The 19,887-nt window shown below is 38.7% G+C and overlaps 1 protein-coding gene across 1 annotated transcript in view; it reads right to left on the bottom strand.

Annotated features, from left to right (window-relative positions):
- map3k5 (mitogen-activated protein kinase kinase kinase 5) overlaps positions 1 to 19,887 on the bottom strand; it is a 67,864-nt gene that overhangs the window by 30,296 nt on the left and 17,681 nt on the right. Inside the window, exons 2-6 of the mRNA XM_041975735.1 lie at positions 17,901 to 18,040; positions 14,131 to 14,154; positions 10,360 to 10,553; positions 7,907 to 8,075; positions 7,127 to 7,233 (exon numbers count right to left, since the gene is read on the bottom strand). Of these exons, the coding sequence (XP_041831669.1) occupies positions 7,127 to 7,233; positions 7,907 to 8,075; positions 10,360 to 10,553; positions 14,131 to 14,154; positions 17,901 to 18,040 (634 nt within the window). The remainder of the gene's footprint in view (positions 1 to 7,126; positions 7,234 to 7,906; positions 8,076 to 10,359; positions 10,554 to 14,130; positions 14,155 to 17,900; positions 18,041 to 19,887) is intronic.

Raw genomic sequence — 19,887 nt, 5'->3', positions numbered from 1 at the left:
TGCAGCTTTGGAGGGAGATGCTAATATAGTAGTGAGCTTCATCAAAGGAAGTCTAGATCAGTTTTTTGGAATTAGACCTACACTTGGGAGTCTGGGTAAATTGTTTGAATCTGCTTTCAATGCAACTGCTGAAAATAACTTCATTTTTTGCTATTAGTTTTTATTTTAATAGAAAAAATAAAGAAGATACGAACTGGCTAGTATGGAATAAGATTTTTAAAACATTTTTAAAGATTAACATTTGTCATGTATACACATCCTCTTATCAAATTTCTATTTCTGGATAAATACACAGTCAATTCCCTTTTGAAAATGTAAATGGAATAAGAAGTGCTATACCTAGAAAACAGTAAAGCAGCAATGGATTGAAATTCTAGCCTCACACAGAGATGACGAGTGGGCACAGACGTCTGCTAGAATATTTAGCTTTATAACCTTCAGCCTTTATATGTCACCAGCCATCAGACTTAACCAGCACATGTTGAAGTGATATCAAACTTCAAACATTCTTCTCAGGATCTACTTAAACAAATGTATGTGTAAAGTCAGAGAAGTTCCTTTTTAAATGTTTTATTTTTTTTGTTTGTTTGTTTGGTCAATTTAATTAATAAAACAAGAAAAAGGGTGACTAAAACTCAGTGTATTTGCAAGGTAAATACTGTAAAGCTGCATGGTGGCATTAAAATGTACTTGTTATGTGAGGGATGTGTGGTCAGGAATGAAGAAGATCACTGGCTTCGGGATAAAGGAGGATCAGACTGATGGAGGTCTGGACAGAGCGAATGAACTGAACATGTTCTTCAATAGGTTTAGCTCACCTCCTGCTTCAACCCCAACTAGCCACACACCCTCCATGAGCCCACAGCTTTCCTGTCACACCTCCACTCTGTCACCCTGCAGCTCAGTCAAGGACCTGGACACAACCTCATCTCCCTCCACATCAGGACTTCCTGAAACCTCCTCTGCCTCCACCTCCACTCTGTCTGTCTCCTGTAACCAAGTCATGCAACAACTGGTGAAACTGAACCAGAACAAGGCTGCAGGTCCAGATGGTGTCAGTCCCAGAGTTCTCAAGACCTGCTCAAAACAGCTATGTCCGATTCTCCAGCACCTGTTCAACACCAGCCTGAGCCAGAGAAGGCAAGGCAAGGCAAGGCAGTTTATTTGTATAGCACATTTCATGTACAGGACAATTCAAAGTGCTTTACATAAAACAAAGACATTACAGATATTTAGAATAGTAAAAGGCATCAACACATAATCAACACATAATCACAATAAAATAATAAATTACATTAAAATGATTAAAAGCAAGATAAGTTAAAAAAAAGTTACCGTGCAGATTTCATGCATAGGCGCATGAGAAAAGAAAAGTTTTTAACCTGGATTTAAAAATGTCTACATTTGGGGAAAGTTTAATCTCCACTGGCAGTTTGTTCCATTTGTTTGCAGCATAACAGCTAAATGCTGCTTCTCCATGTTTAGTCTGGACTCTGGCCTGGACTAGTTGACCAGAGTCTTTGGATCTAAGAGCTCTGCTAGGTTTATATTCTCTGAACATATCACAGATGTATTCTGGGCCTAAACCATTCTGGGATTTGTAAATGATCAGAAGGGTTTTAAAATCTATTCTGTGACTGACTGGAAGCCAGTGTAAAGATTTTAAAACTGGTGTGATGTGTTCAGATCTCTTAGTCCTGGTTAAAACTCTAGCAGCAGCGTTCTGGATGAGCTGCAGATGTTTAATGCTCTTTTTAGGAAGTCCTGTTAAAAGACCATTACAGTAATCCAGCCTACTGGAGATGAATGCATGGATGAGTTTCTCTTGGTCTTTCTGGGAGACTAAACTTTTAATTCTGTTGATGTTTCTGAGCTGGTAAAAAGCTGTCTTAGTGACAGCTTTGATATGGCTGCTGAAAGTCAGATCTGAGTCTATCAACACTCCCAGGTTACGAACTTGGTTGGTAATTTTAAGAGCCCGAGTCTCCAGGTGTTTGCCAATGCTGACCCTCTTCTCTTTGCTACCAAACAGAATAATCTCAGTTTTGTCTTCATTTAATTGTAGGAAATTCTCCCTCATCCAGGTGTTTATTTGCTCCAGACACTGACACATTAAGTCTATTGGACTGCAGTCATCTGGTGACAGAGACACATAAAGTTGTGTATCATCTGCATAACTTTGATAATTAATGCTATAGTTTTGTAATATTTTACCCAAAGGGAGCATATACAAGTTGAACAGAAGAGGTCCAAGGACTGACCCCTGGGGGACTCCACAAGTCATGGCCACTCGTTCGGATTCATAGCTGCCGATCGTAACAAAATAACTCCGGCCTTCTAAATAGGACCTGAACCAGTTAAGGACCGCTCCAGAAAGTCCAACCCAGTTTTCCAGCCTGTGCAACAGGATTCTGTGATCTACAGTATCAAACGCAGCACTGAGATCCAACAGAACCAGGACTGATACTTGACCAGAATCGGTATTCAACCTAGAAGAATCCCGGTGCTGTGGAAAACATCCTGCCTTGTTCCAGTGCCTAAAAAACCACAACCAGCTGAACCAAAAGACTACAGACCAGTCGCCCTGACATCTCACGTCATGAAAGTCCTGGAGAGACTCTTACTGGCTCACCTCAGCAAGCAGGTGAACACCTTTCAGGACCCATTACAGTTTGCATACCGTAATGGGCTTGGGGTTGAAGATGCCATCATATACCTGCTTCAGAGAGCCCACTCTCATCTGGACCAGTCAGGCAGCACTTTGAGGGTCATGTTCTTTGATTTCTCAAGTGCTTTTAATACGATTCAGCCTGCTCTGCTGTGTGAGAAGCTGCAGAAATTCCAGGTGGATCCCTCCACAACCACCTGGATTTACGACTACCTCACAAACAGACCACAGTTTGTGAGACTGAAAGGTTGTGTGTCTGAGATGGTGGTCAGCTGCACTGGAACACCACAAGGGACTGTACTTTCACCATTTCTATTCACGCTGTACACCTCAGACTTCCAGTACAACTCTGAGTTCTGTCATCTGCAGAAATACTCTGATGACTCAGCAGTTGTTGGGTGTATCAGTGATGGACAAGAAGCAGAGTACAGAGAACTGGTCGGTCAGTTTGTGAAATGGTGCGGTGACAATCATCTCATCTTGAATACCAAGAAAACAAAGGAGATGATTGTTGACTTCAGGAGGAACAAGAACACACATAGAAGTGTTTCCATCATGGGAGAGGAGGTGGAGGTGGTGGAGGAATACAAGTACCTTGGAGTTCAGCTGGACAACAGACTTGAGTGGAAAAGCAACACTGAGTACATTTACAAGAAAGGTCAGAGCAGACTCTACTTCTTAAGGAAGCTGAGATCTTTTAACGTCTGCACCAAAATGTTGCAAATGTTCTACAGGTCTGTTGTTGAAAGTGCAATCAGCTTTGCAGCAATCTGCTGGGGCAGCGGCATCAGAACCAGAGACTTGAAAAGAATTAACAAACTGATCAAGAAAGCCGGTTCTGTGCTTGGAGTAACTCTGGAGCCGCTGGAGTTGATCATCAAAAAAAGAATTCTGTACAAGCTGACGAAGATAATGGAAGATCCTTCACACCCTCTACACAACGCCGTGACGAAACAACAGAGTGTGTTCAGTGGGAGGCTTGTTCAAGTCCGATGCAAGACAGAGAGATACAGAAGATCCTTCCTTCCAGCAGCTATCAGGCTGAAGAACAAACCCCTAATTAATTAATTAATGTGATTGTTTTACTAAAAAATTACTACTACTACAATATTGAATTTCCCTTTGGGATTAATAAAGTATTTTTCATTCATTCATTCATTCATTCATTCATTTCATTCATTCATTCATTGTTGAACAAATTTAAAAATGCATATGAAATTATTTGTAAATAAATTTCCCATGAGTTACAAAAAATACATGGTTTTAAACAGAGTTAATTAAAATGACCATGCAACACTGTCTGCATGAAGAGCGTGCATTATAACAGGAATAAAGGAGGCTAATATGAGCCTAAGTTATATTACAGAGGTAATCAGGCTCATTAAAAGAATCACTGCTTTAATTCAGCCCTGTGAAGCTCCACTGTCAACATCATTAAGGTGCTACAGGGTCTGATATATCTCACTATGAGGAAATTATGATTTGAGTCCATAATGATCAGCCCATTGGAAAATAACAAAGGGGACTCTTGCAACCTGAAATGAACTGAAATCACTTTCTCATGTCAATTATTTAAATTGCATGAATGTGTACCTGTGACAGCTGTTCTTTCTGTGTTTTCAAAGTCAAGAAAATGCAGATTTAATGGCTTTGTTTCTTTAGAAAAGTGGGAAGTGAAAAAGAAGTGAGAATGGGTGCAAATACAAACAGCTGGGTTTAGACAAAAATATCAAAATCTATCCAAAAATTTATTTACTTGCAAACTTAATCTATGATTTTGAACATAAATCAGCTATTTTTAACATTCGTTTCATCCTATTATAGGAGCCCTGCAAAAGATCCTACGTTAATGTTCAGTGGATTCTTGACATCTTTTTGAAACATCATCTTGCTTGAAACTTATTTCTCAATCACAAAACGTAAATGTGCTCAAAAGCAAATTTTAACCACACGAAATGATCTGTTAGGTGAAAACTATTGATGATGTCTTGCCAGTCTGATCAGAAAATATTTCTTTGTGTTACTTAAGCCTGGTACGTTCACTTAAGAGCCTGAACAGACTGTAAATTTTTGTTTATTTACTTAATGGATTTACTGCGGAAATGTTTTGTTTTAAAAAGATGACCTGATAGACACGAGGCTGCTCTCCATGGCGTAAAGGTAAATACCGAACAGGAGCTGACAGCTATTACCATGGAGACCATTCAGCGTGAACAGCACACAAGGCTGCAAGATCTCTTTCCCCACGGCGCTCTCCGTTTCCTGCTTTCTTCTCTCCAGAGAGCTGATGCATATTTGCATAGAGGGCATTCTTTTCCTCGTTCCTGTCAGGTATTCATCAGCGAGTGCTGAGCAACAGGCTCCTGGCTCATCGTTCAGCAACCACATGCCTGAGGCTGAAGCCACTTCAGCCTGGTACGGTCATTTAGAAGCAGAGCACCTACTTCAGATCAATGATTAAGCTCGTATTTAAGCTACATATTGTTAATTTCAGGGTTCACTGTGGGCTGAATGCTGTTTAATCAGACCTTAGTGAAAAAAAAAAACAAGGCAATAACTTATACAACATTCATGCAAGGAAAAGATCTGCTACTGGGTGTGTGTCAGGAAGCCATTGTTGTTACGTTTTGAGTGTATGGAGTATTTTTAAAACAAAAAATTTAAAGATTTCCTTTATAAAAGTACTTAGTTCCTTTGTTGTGATTTCTATACTATGCAGATGAGCTCTTGTGCATAACACTTCTATCAGCGGTCTTTTCCGACTTGACTGGAGTTCATCTTTGTATATTCTAATTCACTGGAAATAACTAATTTAAAGTAACCTTATTTATGACTGCTCAGTTAAATGTAGTTATCCTACACCAAACAAGTCCTCTGATCTGAGCTCCAATGCAGCTTGTGTGGATGAAAATTGGCCCTTAGCATTACATCATTAATACCGTCCCCACTGTCAAACATGGTGATGGCAGCACCATAATAGGGGGACTGGGAGACCAGTCTTGAAGGGAAAGATGGAGGCAAAAAAACAAGGCAACAACTCTTATTATAAACACAAAAAAACCCCAAAGATTTTATGTTTCATTGTACTTATCAAGTACTAAATAAATAATTCCAAAATATAAACAACTTGGAACTTATAATATTGCAGATTAAACTATTTATTACATCTATCAGTATTTTACAATTATTCTAAAATTGGCCATTTGTCAAGATGATCTTATTTACTTTTGTATCTAGACAGCTTTTATGAAAGTGTTTTTATTTTTATCTTTCAACTGATATAATGGAGCTGACTACTTTCCTAACAGCTGCATCTGTGCTCATGGTGCTTTGCTCTGCAGCTGGGGTAGGGTTTTCTCTCGTTAACACTTGTTCTATAAATTCTTCACACAAACTCTGTCAGTGTGCTATCTCAAGCTCACAACCAACATATTCTATCCTGGGAATGAGCCATATCACAACAGCAAAAATGCTGACATCATGACAAACATTTCTCATTAGCTACCAAATTAAAGAGCAGCACATTTTGTTGATGACTGAGATAGTTGTAGCATGAAAACCGCAGGAAGTTTACAAGAATGGCAGCTGGTAAGAAGCAGGCAGCCAGAACCTCCTGTGCTTTACATCTGTCTTTTTCTGAGCTGAAAATCTAGCTACAAAATCTGCTCAGAAAAAATGAAATTCTAATATTGCCAGACTTGAAGCCGCTGCTTGATGAGGACATTCTGCTTTTGTGCATGTTCTGCAACTAACTAGCATGCAAAAGGTGCACAAGTGGAATGCAAACCCTTATTAATAGACATTAGATTTTCACCCGATTTTAAAGTATTTGTTTATGGAATGTAAACCATATAATTGCAATGTTAAACAACAATATTATAACAATATAATAACTGGGGCGGCAGTGGCTCAGGCGGTAGAGCAGGTCGTCCAATGATCGGAAGGTCGGCGGTTCGATTCCCGCTCCCGCAGTCATCTGTCGTTGTGTCCTTGGGCAAGACACTTAACCCTCCTTGCCTCCAGTGTTGGCATCGCTGGTGTATGAATGTGTGGATGAATGTTCGGTGATGGTCGGAGAGGCCGTAGGCGCAGACTGGCAGCCACGTTTCCGTCAGCTTGCCCCAGGGCAGCTGTGGCTACACACGTAGCTTACCATCACCAGGTATGAGTGAGGAGTGGATGAATAATGGATTCACACAATGTAAAGCGCTTTGGGTGCCTTGAAAAGCGCTATATAAATCTAATCCATTATTATTATTATTATTATTAATATAATACAATATTATTAATATTACTGTCTTAATATTGTACAGTGCTAAAGCTAAGGGCTGCACAATAGCTTGTCATCCATCAGAGAAATTACTTGTGCATCTTTGTGAGCGTGGCTGAATGGGAAGCTGGGAAAGTTTTCATGTGTCATTGAGTGCATCACTGTGTTATGCATGCTTTCTGTCTTACCGGTTCAGTGCAAAGGCGTAGTGGAACTTCACATGGGGATGAGCCATGGGGTCAAAGGTTGGGAGCTTCTCCAGAGTCTCAACCAGTTTCACAACTGACTCATAATCCTGCAAGGTAAATAAAGAGCAAGCTGATGAGACCCTGATTTATTGTCACCCTTTTCACTCTTAGCATAAGCCCTGAGAAACTGGAGTGTTTTGGCTCAAATGCCTCCAAAACACGCGCTCCACCTCATTAAGGTGCCGATCTGTTTTGAGGCTGGATAGAAATGTTCTGATGTGGCTGCATTTAATCTATCTGAGACTCAGCACCTCAATAACTGTGTGGCTTCTCTGTCATATTTTTGTCTCTTATCCTTGCCTATATAGTTACAATACCCACAGCATGTTGAATAATGCAGGATGTCCTCAATGCTTGTTGTTCTAATAAATAATTAATGAGGCTGTGCACTGCCTTTGGTGAGTGGGGGGAACCGAATGGTGAGTGCTTTTACAAAAAGGAGATGAAAAGGTGAAAAGATGTGCAAATTTTAAAAGAATGGGCTAAAAGGTTTGCTTTGGGCTCAACAGGTGGTCTGGGATGGCTCCTTATAATACAACACTTTTAATAGGGTGATAATGACAGATTGATAGGGAGGCAGTGACCTCTAACTGTACGGGAGATTCATCTACTATGGTAGTGATTAAAGTCTGCACGACTGAATGCCGACCCTTCAACAGCATGAAGCCATTAATTGATTGTATATGATGTCTGAAAAGTGCTTATGCTGCTGAGCTGTACCTGGATGTCCCTGTACGTCAGCAACAGGTTGATGACAACATCCACCGAAAGGCACTCCACATTGTCCAGCCGCTGCTGGATTCGGCTCAGCTCCGCAGCCAGCTCTTTGCCAGTATAAAGTTCCCGAGCTTTCCGAATCTCATTCAGAATCATCTCACGGAAATATTGGCTGGAGGACAAAAAAAACAACAAAAAAAAAAACAAAACAAAATTGTAATGTGAGTGAAAATCAATACATCTAAAATCCACCTCATCTGTATTATGTCCCATTGGAGCTTCCTCCGATGAAAAGCTGATGATCTGTGACAGAATGATTTTTAAACCATCTGAGCAAAAGCATGACTATAATTGTCTCATTCAGCTTAGGATTTCCTTGGGGAGCTGTTTTAACCACAGTATATAATTTAATTATAATTTCAATATTGCAATTTTTAACTTTCAAACTGGCAAATGGCACATGAGACATTTCTAAAATATTGCCATTAATATGTGCCATCGAAACATTATTTTAAAAGATAACTTGACTTTAAAACATTCACAACATTTTTTAGCAAAACTGTAAATTTCATGCATGTGAGTGTTCTTTGTGGATAAAAACATAGCTTATATGGGCTACTTAGGAACAAAGCACCAGGCAAAGATAAAAATAAAAGATGCAGGGTTAGCCACTTCAGCTCCATGAAACAACACACAATAGTATAACAAGAATAGCTTTTCCATCACGATAGCAGAAAATATACATTTAAAGTAAATGCAAATGCAACTCATGTATAATATGTGTGTTGGCATTTCCCAAATATTTGATTAATTTCAGTTGGTGCTAAAATTAAATTAGCTGGAAATTAAATATCCATGTGCAGGCCACTGAGCTGAAGTCTAAACAGTACACCCTTACAATATTGATAGTGTCACCAAAAAACTGCACACAAAATGTGCACTTTATTTACTTTAAAAAGCTTTAAAAGTAGTGATTATATCCTTCATTTTGATCAGATACAGTAAGAGCTGCAAACTTTGTGCATGTTGTTTCTCAAGGCACGAAGGCTTGATCATCATCACAATTCCTGGAGCTGAGCTAGAAGTAACTGGCTGCTGCATAGCCTGTTGGCAGGAACTTTTAACAACACCCCAACAACTAAACAAAATGTGTTTTTTTTTTTTTCTTCCAAAATGTAAACCACGCAAGTCAACAGGGTGAGGGATGCACACACAAAAATAATTACAGCAAGTAAAAAAAAAAAAAGAAGAAGAAGAAGAAAAAAAGAGAGAGTAGGATAATAAATCAAAGGCTCTGTTGTGCTGAAAATTATATCTCAGTACTGCTTCTCTTATCAGGAAGTTACAACATAACGTAATGTAGCATTTACATAAACCAGCTCTTACCTTAGTATTCATAAAACAATAAAGCAACCTACTGAGCACTGGTTCCCCGTTACAGTTTGCTTAAAGGTACACACGCAAACATTTTAGACTATTCCCACATACAGAATATAGAAAATACTTTTAGAGGAACTTCGTGTTAGTTGGAAATGATTTTAACAAATTTCTCTTTGGCTTCCTCTTTAACCACTACTATTAAGGTGTTTCCTCAAAAATTAACAGTAAAGTCTTATGGTTGAAAACCAGGTGGTACTAAAGTAAAATTTGTTTAAAATCAGAGGAAAGCATTTGCATGTTATATCTGTTAGAGAGAGAACTATTTATAATAACTTGTGGACTATTAAACACAGATTTTTAGTATTTTGCCCAGAATTTTCAGGGTGAGTCTAAAAAACATGCTTTGTGTAGATTTTTAGTGTTTTTAAAGAGTTTAAATAGTTGATTCTGACAAGGTGACATTATAAACAGGCCTACTAATTTGGCATGTTCATGCAGCACCATGCCATCTAGCTGTGCATTTTACAGCCAATTAGGTAACAGTTCTGCATTCATCAAAGAAACACTTAGTGGATGCCAAAATTTTGTAACACTTAGATGTTGATTTAGAAGATAAAATCTTAAAAGACAACATCAAAGTTTTGCAGTTTCCAATCTTTTAGACAATTGCAGTTTAGTGTCTTGTTATCACTGCTTAGGGAACAACTACTGTATGAACATTGCTTTCTGCCCCTCATTTGCACATGTACCTCTGATAACACCGCACAGGAACCTGTTCATAGTCACTTCCCTCTTCTCTTCTGCCGAAAAGTCAAAATTAGGATGTTTGAATAGTTCAACAACCCTGCTTACACTTTGTGGTAAGTTTAGGCTGTAACAGGGACCATCAACAAGAGGTTTGCTTTAATGCTTTATAGTTGATGAAAAGCATAAATAGGCAAGAAACATGACAAAATCTGAGAGTATCTGAGAAAAAAAGACATAAAATATGAAACTGCATGAAAAACATAAAAAATTTTAATAAAAGAACAACAAGATAAATTCAGTCTTTGCTCCAGTTAACACATTATACTCACTGGGAGTTGGCTTCTGACACCTTGAGCAGCTGGATGAAGCGGTCCAGCAGGGGCATGCAGATGGGCCCCAGCAGCATCTCGAAGCTGGGCTGCATCAGCTCAGTCAGGCCCTTCATTAGGCTGCTCTCACAACAATACACCTTGTTGTGGGGTGTAACCATGTACGGGATGAAGGTGTAGTTAGCCGAGCACGTCTATTAGTAGAACAGAGACAAGTTTGGATGTCAGGACTCTTCTCCTGTGACAGAAGGTTTTAAACACCAGTGGTAAAGCTATAGGTAGCACTTCAAATCACATCTGTTTTTAATTAGCAGTTATTATGTACAAATATTAACATCATCAACAACATTAATAAAATAAATTTCTAAATTATGCAACAAAGACTTGACAACGGATTTTCCAGGCAATATAGAACAAGACATCATTTCAAAGGGAGGAAGCAGATTGCCTGGAGGAAGTCTGAGCTGTTTCCACTGTTTCTGACAGGTTCAAGAAACTACACAAGGCTTCATCTTGCATCAGTCTGCAGAGACAATAGTGTTTATGTAGTATTGTCTCCAGTGAGTCAATTTACACAAGCAGCAGCCAAGAGGAGAGATTTGCATCAGTGGTAAAAGCCCCATTAGGAGCGGCTCTCTTTCAAACACTTACAGCAATGCACTCAGGCAAATTTGGCATGTTCATGCAGCACACTGCACAAAAAAATCAAATAGAAACCAAATCTGGCTGCTCAGCTGGCACAAAGGTCTACCCTGATATTTTCTCTTGCTATGGCATTCTGGAGTCATTTTGGTTCATGTTTGTTTTCATTTTAGCTGCAGCTATAGAATGAAAGCTATTTTTTTATTTACATTTAATACTTTACATCTGATTCTTTAGACTGCCTACGTCAGCAGCAGCTGTGATGATTTGGCTGCAGTAAGCTTGCCACCGCTGAACAAACTAACTATTCATCTCCTCAAGAAATGCTGTTTTCAAGGAGAGTCATTCCAAAAATATCAGATGTGCAGTGACACACAACATGAGCATCTGAAGGTGGCAATGACTGCAACCCAGCTGCATCCTGATTTCAATCATCTATCTTGTTTTTAGCTTTTCAGAAACTTTTGAGCAAACAAACTGCTGCTTTCACTGCCTACAGAAAAAAAAGGAAGTGGAGGGAAGGTGCGGTATTGAAGCAAAGACAGACATCTGAGGACGACTTCCTCCTGTGCAACAGCAGTTTATGACATCACCAGCTGCTGCAGAGGTATAGCACGTCTTTCAAAAATAAACCCCTGACCCTTGTTTCTCCAAGGTGCAACAGGTTACAAAAGACTGACACTATTATTAGCTCCTCTATGTGTGTGATTCATGCTGTCATGGGGATCACATGGCAGGTTTGTTTTCACAAGCTCTTGTATATTTCAGAGCTGCTGCAAGTCATCTGGTGCCTACCTGCACCAGTTATTCACAGGTGAAATGCCACCGAGCTGAAACACGTGTGTCAACTCTGGCTCACGGGGAATCTTGTGAATGTGACTTAGAATGAATCATTTATTCAGTAGGTGAGTCATTTGGTTTACTGGCCTTGTCCATGATCCATCTGTTCATCTGCAGCTACAGCAGTATTGTAATGGAGCAGCAGCATCCACCATCACAAAGACACACCGATAGATCATAGCTCACAGTTAGAACTTAATTTTTTATGACAGCTGCAGTCATTAATGGTCTGAGGAAGTGCTCAAGAGCTGACCTTAACTAGAGAAAGCCCCTTTGGACCTACAGAGTATTTTTAAAGGAAGGACAACATTTAAAATAATTTGCACAAAGGGCAGTTAAGAGCAGCTGTCTGTGTGCGAAATTAAAACAAAAAAGTTAGAGCCAACTTTTATCATTAGAAGGAATTCAAACATAAATAAATCTAGTAGATATCCAAGCAAACACGATGTTATGAATTTTTCTATAGTATTACAGTTATTAATACAGTTATTTACTTTGTCACAACATTTTCTGTATCAAAGAAGGCTAATGTTGGTATGCATGACTACACAGAGGCTGCATAATGTATTTGCGATCAGGTACTCTCCCTTCTTTTCTAAATTCAGAACCATGTATGAGACTAGTAATTCATGTGGAAAGAACTTCATACAACCCACATTTATCAAAAATGCAATTTCTCTTGAATTAGGCACCGTTTTCAGCAATGCAATGCATAACAACCTGATCAGTGCATCAGCAGAGAATAGCTGGAGAAAGAGGGGAGAATTTTACAGACAAGGAAAAAAGGGCCAAAGTCTGATCCTAAATAAAGGATAATGGTCCAGATGGGCTATAAATGGCTTTTAAATTGCTACAGGTCTACTTATCTTGTTAGCTTCTTATTAAAGTAAAACAATTACTTTAAGTGAATTGAAAATTATCCAGCACAAGTACAATAAAGCTAACAAGTCTGTTAGCATGATATCTTAATGGCAAATATGAAAAAAATGACTAATCCAAGATTTTAATATCCAGTGGAGTTAGACATGAGTAGTGAAAAATCTTTTGGAGACAACAATTTTGATCATTGCTGATTAATGTAGCTTGTCTATGAATACAAAACGGTAAATCTGCCAGTGTTATAAGTAAATGTTTGCCATGTAAGAGCAGGAAGCTTGCATGACTTTATAACAGGTCTGCAGCAGTCAGTCAATTACAAATGCCATTGTTTTAACTAAGTATCACCAACTCTTCTCCTTTAAACGTTGTCTAGATATAAATTAGGCTGCATCATGACTGTATCATGCTTTGCGTTTTTTGTTGATATTTCGCTCACAGGAGGCATGGTACTATTGGTGAATGTATGTACACACAGAGAATAAAAAGATCATGGTACACGCAGGGAAAACACTTCTGCAGATCATGACAAAGATTAATGGAGAAAAAAAAAACAAGAACTCCACAGCTGTACTTTAAATGTACTTTTAGAAGCACCACTGCAGACAGAATTTAAACACCTTAAACAACCAGGAAGGAGTCAAAAGAAAAGAGTGATGTAAGTGAGATCCGTGAGCTCACACTCACATACTGTGTGATAATCAGCTCTCCTCACGCATTTGGAGTTAGTGTCACAGAACAGTGCGTTTCATGCAGCTCCACCCACACTGAAAAGCCATTTAGGAGAGTTAAGCCTTCCATGTAACTCCTGATCAAAGACTCCTGGACAACATCAACCTGCTCCTGTCATCATATATTGTCATGAAAGTTGTGAACCATTCCACATTCACTACTATAAAAAAAAAAAAGAAAAAAAATGGTATAGGCTTTGCAAAAAGCCTACAAATCGCTGCTCCCTAAAATGAATTAGTTGGGTGGATCAAATCATTGGATTGATATCTTATAGACTACAGTATAATCTGAGTCAGTTATGAACTGGTTTTACTTGGCTTTACAGCTTATTTGAATGCTGCACATTTTGCAAGTCAAATGTTCAAAATGCCTGTGCTTTTTTATGCAGCCTGTGCAGGGACTAAAACAGCTGTCATCTGCAAAACACACTTCTTGAAAGTAGAGAGGAACACATTTTATATTCAACCAAACAATTATCACAGCTTCTGAAACACAGTCTGAGAGAAACCCCTTTTTAACACTGAGGAGAGAAGCATAAGGTGTTAGATAGCATGCTCCCTGCATGTTGCCAGAAAAAAGAAAAGCATATTCTTTGCACAACTTAATGTGCGTGATGTGTGAGCAGTGGATGAGTAAAGTGTGAAAGGCAAAAGCAAGAGAAAAATGGCTTTGTGTACTCACAGTGTTCTTCTGGCAAATTATTTCCTGAAAGAGAGCAGAAAGAAATAAATTTAGAGACCCAACAAGAACATTTTCTACCATGGGCAATTTAATGTTAAGGCACTGTGACACAGCATAGAACTTCTATTATTTCTATTTAAATTTGATTGCTATTCAATTCCTTTATTTTCTATATAAACAAAACAAGTCAGGGTTTCTGCTTGCTGTGACTTATGTCCTCATATCAATATTGCATCTAAAATATATTAATGCTCCAAGACCATCACTGTGGTTTGTGTGGTAGTGGTAGAAGTCCCCTAACAAAGTTCTTGCTGGGATGAGACTGTGGTTGATGAGTGCATCAAAACTGGTCCCTTCACCCAGCAAACTGGGGTTTCTGTCCCTTCTGGAGTCATTCTAAGGCCCATTTATGCCCAAAGCAGAAGATGAATATGCAGACGGACGGACAGACACAGAAGAAGAGGAACAGGAAGAAAAAAACAAGAAATGCAGAAGAAGAACGAAGACGAGGACAACAAATGTAGAAATTATGCGAGCTTTTGAAGACAGGCTATGGGAGTGTTTAGGGCGTGTTGGGCAGTTGGAAACAATTTTATAGCGTTGTATTACCACCGCCAACTGGTGTCTGATTGATGTCCGATCGCAGGAGCGAACTGTGGACTCAGCACTGCCCGCTAGTGGAGGAATTGAATTAAAATCCATTGCAACGTAAAAGACGCATGAAATTATGAGGATAGTGACATAAGACAAAGTTTGAAATGAATGTCACTATTTACGTATGTAAAGGAGCATAAATGGTCCTTAAGGGCACAGTCACATTAGGATAAAATGAGGGTTTGATTGGGCAGGGAATTCTGCAAATGTTTGCACCTTCGTTTGACCAGACTGCCTTGATCATGTGAAGACGTTACAACAGCTGCTCACTAGGGGGGGGTATTCCTTGGAGCAGCTGGCAAAGAAGAAAATTCAGCTCATTGATTGGCCAAGGCCAAACACGGCCATGTTGTCATACATCACAACCAGTGGCGTTTTCTCCTCTATTTATTTCTTGTTTATGTCCATTCATTTATGAATTTTACTAAAAACGTGGCTGACATTGTTCTGAAAAACTTAATATTAGAATGAATACAAAAAGGATTCATCTTCACCATTCTTCCAATCACCGTCTCTTACAATTGAAACAGAACCCACTTGTGTTAAATTTGTGGTGATAACATATGGTACTTCCTCTCTTTGGTCTGTTGGATGGTCCATTTGCTTTCACACTGTCAGTGGACTGAACCAGAACTCACTTGCAAGTGGATCAAAACTCCCTTTTCTCAAACAGACCTCAGTTTGGTTCTTTGGTCCACACCAGAGTTTAAATGCACGGTCACACTACTCCAAACAGACAGGACTAACCATGGAGGTGAATCAGGGTTCTTTTAAAGCAGACCAATCAGGGCTAGTGTGAATTCACACTAAGGTACTGTGTCAGATTTTCGCAGCATTTTTTCCTATTTCTAAAGGACATCACATTCAGATATTGTTCATTAGGTCTTGACACCAATAGTTCTTTGGGAACCACCTTGTTGGTGCAAATATTTAGTTGTATAACGCTATATTTGGCATTTGTTGAACTTTTTCTAACTTTTTAAGTGAGTTCTTGAGTTCAGGATCTGTTTTTCCACTTGAGGAAACACAACCAGAGCTCATTTCTGCAATGCACAATGTCAGCAAGTTGACCAGTAAAGCCAGCATCTATATGAGTTAATCCTGCCTAACTCTGTTATCTGAGCTACGAATCTAAAGCATCAGAGCTGAAACTCCCCTGAAAACACATAATTAGATGATGAGTGGTGTTTCTTGTGGTTTTTATGATAAATTATGTAAAAAGAAAACCAGCCCATACAGAGATATATCTGATGTGGAAAAATGAAAAAATAGACGGGTTTCCAACCAGTTTTGAGCTATAATTTTTGACCCTATAATAGGTAATTGGAAAAAATTAATATCATGGTAGCTTGTCGTGAAAGTGATCTTTGGGAAATACCACAGGTGACATGTATAACTGTTGACAATAGAGGTGTAGTCCAGTAGCAAATGAATTACTTGTATTAGGGCTGTCATGATTTTTGAATTTACTGTTTGGAGAAAATGTGCCAGTGAGAAGCCATACAATGAGTGAGATTAAACTGAGTACACAAAGTTCTTTTTAGACTTTGTGTATCTGTTCATTAGAACACTATCATTTAAAGGAGTCCAGTGAGGCAATTTGGCAGCCTGATAAGGCAGAGGTAGCTGCCAGAGAGAAGTGGTCTTTTCAGGCAGAGTGAGAAGCACCACCCAGCCAGATGGGTGGGCACTCCGGCAGACCACAGGAAGGGAAAACTATTAGGTATCTGTTTTTATTAGAGCAAGAAGAAATGGCAACTTAAGCATTTTCATGACATAAAAGCAAACTTAATGGAGCTGAGAAAGTGCATTAGCTTTGATAGTGTGTTTGGTTTGAGACACACCTTTCCTGACAGGATGTTTACTGTAGGCTGACTAGACACTTGCGCCTGTCAGTCGAGAACTCCAGTCACCTTAAGACTCCTGTCACTACTATAAAAGAAAGGCATGAGTGTTTCTCTTGTAAAAGTTGGCGACAGAAGTGAGTTTTTAATGAGCCTCTGACTGTATAAATTAAGTCCAGTCTGCTATATCGGAGCAACATGACTTGACAACATGCTGACATGGTTTAAGTTTTTTGTGTATAAGCAGTTTTCAAATATTAACTGTTGGATTGCAAATATGCAAGGCTATTGCAATCATTTGCATGATCCTAAAAATAATTTCTGTTCACCTATATTGGACCGAAATGTGAAAATAACACTAAAATGTCACTTTCAAATTTGCACGCTTTTGTTTTAAGACAAAGAAGAACAACAATTTCCTACCTCCAAAACAAGAATAAAGAAACATATATCATTAAAGCAACACTGGATTTTGGCAAATTTTCTAGCTTTAGCACCCTTTAATGAAGGCTAATTTGGCATCCTTATTGCATTCTGTCTCTGCTCTGAGCTCTCTTCAGCCAGTAAAAGTCATTTCAGTGTTGAATTGTGTCTCATCTCTTGCACTCTCTGTCATTTTCTCATTTTTCGTTTCCCTTTTTCCTCCAATAAATTCATTTTTGTTTTCTTTACTGAACAAGTGTTTTGAGATCCAGCTGCTGCTGTATGACGCAAATTGAACCATTTAAATGGTTTTAATTATGTCATGTTGCAGTTAACAGTTATAAGTGAGGATGAACCAAATAGGAGATGAATTGTCAAGAATCCAGAGTGAAATGAAACCCCTACAAAAACCTAATACAATATAAATATTCCATAAAAAAATAAAATAAAAAAAGAATAGGAAGGTGGTGTAATGGTCAAAAATTGGTAGGTAATGTTAATAGTGTTGAAACACTGCTGAAGGCCACAACTAAATATAAATACATTGATTTCTAATCCAAAATCAGCAAATATAATTGTTGTTCCTGATTTTTTTTTTTTTTATCATCTTCAGCCTAAATGAACTGACCTCCTTTTACAAAATGTTTAGTAAAATCATTTTCTTCCATCACATTAATGATGCATCAATGTGTCGCTGCCACCAAATTACATTTCCGTGGACCTGATGCCCCCTCTTGCCGGCTAAATATAGTCTCTAATCACCATGATGAAACGCACTGATTGTGTGGACTGTGCGTTAAAATAATGAGGACAGAACTGCCCTGGTTTCAGCTCATCATGACAGCTTACCTGTAGGGACTGGAGGGAGTCGGGGTTTGTGTCACAATACAGGATGATGTTGTTGGCCATGCTGAAGCTCTCTCTGACTCCCAGGTGGTAGAAGAGCGAGGGTTGGCGGAAGGCATCTGTCATTTCCACCACAGCTATATCTGATGATGGAAAAACAGGACCAGGTTAGGAGTCTGTGTAACCCTCTCAATAAGCAGCAATGTTTAAGCCTAGCAGTTCTATTGATAAAATGGCATCTTGATCATTTAACATCAAATTTCAATAATTCCACTTGTTTTACACTTCCATTAGGTTTATTGTTTTTTTACAGTCACTGTTCTACTGCACAACCTCTCCTTCCCAGGAATCTATTTGATTGACAGGGAGTTCTGAAATACTGATTCCTGTTGCAAATGCACAATTTTTAGTTTGCAAATGGACATCAAACTGGTCCTCTACAGCTAGTTAAGAGTCTCGAACATTAAACTCAGAAAAATAGGTTAGTACACAAACACACAGTCAAAGTGAAACAGGAGAGACCCATCATTCGACAACCATTCAAGGCCTGTATTTACTGTACATCTAAACAGAGATGCAACAGACCGTGAAGATGGTTGGCTGGAGTCTAAGAATCCACAAATCTGTATTTAAATTTATGTACCTTTTAAGGGTCTTGTAGCAAAGTGGAGATGCACAATTTGTGATATTCTAAATGGTTAGTGATGCTAACGATAATTTCACTAATGGCCATACTTGCCTCTGGACATAAACACGTGACAATCCAGACCTGATGACCCCTGCCACTTGATGCAGAAAAGAAAAGCTAGGCTCCTAGCCACTGCACTGAGTAGGGTCCCACATAAACCTGTCTCTGTCTCCCTCAATTTTCCGCTTTCAAAACTGCATTTCTTCCATTAATAAAAAAAAGAAAACACTTAACAGAGCTCTGGGAACAGAGTGGAAAAATTTGACATCAATTTGATATTTCTAAAGAAAGATATTAATTAATCAATTAAAAATAAAAAAAGAACATTACAAAGGGTAAAATGTACATAATTTCATTAGGAATTGTTTATATGTTTTTTTATTAAAACAAGCATAGAAGGTGGCTTGTCCCACCTTTAAAACTCAGCGAATACAATTGAGCTCAGAACCATACCGACTCAAGAGGAGTAAATATTGCCAATTGTCACTCAAGCCAGCAGGCCTTCTGGTAAAGGGGTGGAGAGTTCCCAGCCTGGAACAAAACATCCACGGCTTATACCAACAGAACAGGCTGCTCTGTTATGTTACTGCAGTATAAGCACTGGACTTTTACCAGAGAACAGATTAACTGGTAGAGTATTGTACAAGTACCACACATGACAAAATCAATCTTTTAGTTCTTGACTTTACATGACATGAATCTGATATCAGGGATTAAACTCCCTCATTAGCTTGTAGGACTAGCTAGATACCGGCTTTGAGTTCCACTCGTTGGGTACAGTGGTGAACGGTGTCTGAGACCATTTCAACCCATTGACAATAATAAAAAACAAATCAGTCCAATGGCTGCACTCGTATAATGACAGAGGAGCTCAGAGAGTAACAGAGATAAAGCCCCACCCTGCTTTTTCATCTGTTTCCAACTATCCACCTCATGTCAACAAACACATTACATGAAGCTTGAGAGCTGATATTATCTGACCCTGCAGAGAAGCTCTTTTACTTTTAATGGATCATTTTATGCAGGAGCAAAATAACACTGGAGGAAAGCAGCAAAAAATTCAGTCAATATTAATATAAACTAAGAGGATGGGTTGTGCTTTTAGAAGACTTCATTAACACGACAGCTTCAACAGTTTTCTGAAACCCTGCTACTACTCAAATGAAGATTTGGGACTTTATGTCATCTCAGGAGCCATAGTTAAATACTAAAATACTTATTAATTTTATTATAATGATTTGCAGTTTCATTTACCCTGAAATATTGGCAGGAATAATCAATTCTCTTAATAATAATAATCAT

The sequence above is a fragment of the Melanotaenia boesemani genome, chromosome 22, assembly GCF_017639745.1.
Source record: "Melanotaenia boesemani isolate fMelBoe1 chromosome 22, fMelBoe1.pri, whole genome shotgun sequence".
NCBI classification, from domain to species: domain Eukaryota; kingdom Metazoa; phylum Chordata; class Actinopteri; order Atheriniformes; family Melanotaeniidae; genus Melanotaenia; species Melanotaenia boesemani.
Note: the sequence above shows the minus strand (reverse complement) of the source record. Positions and strands in the feature narration are given on the sequence as shown.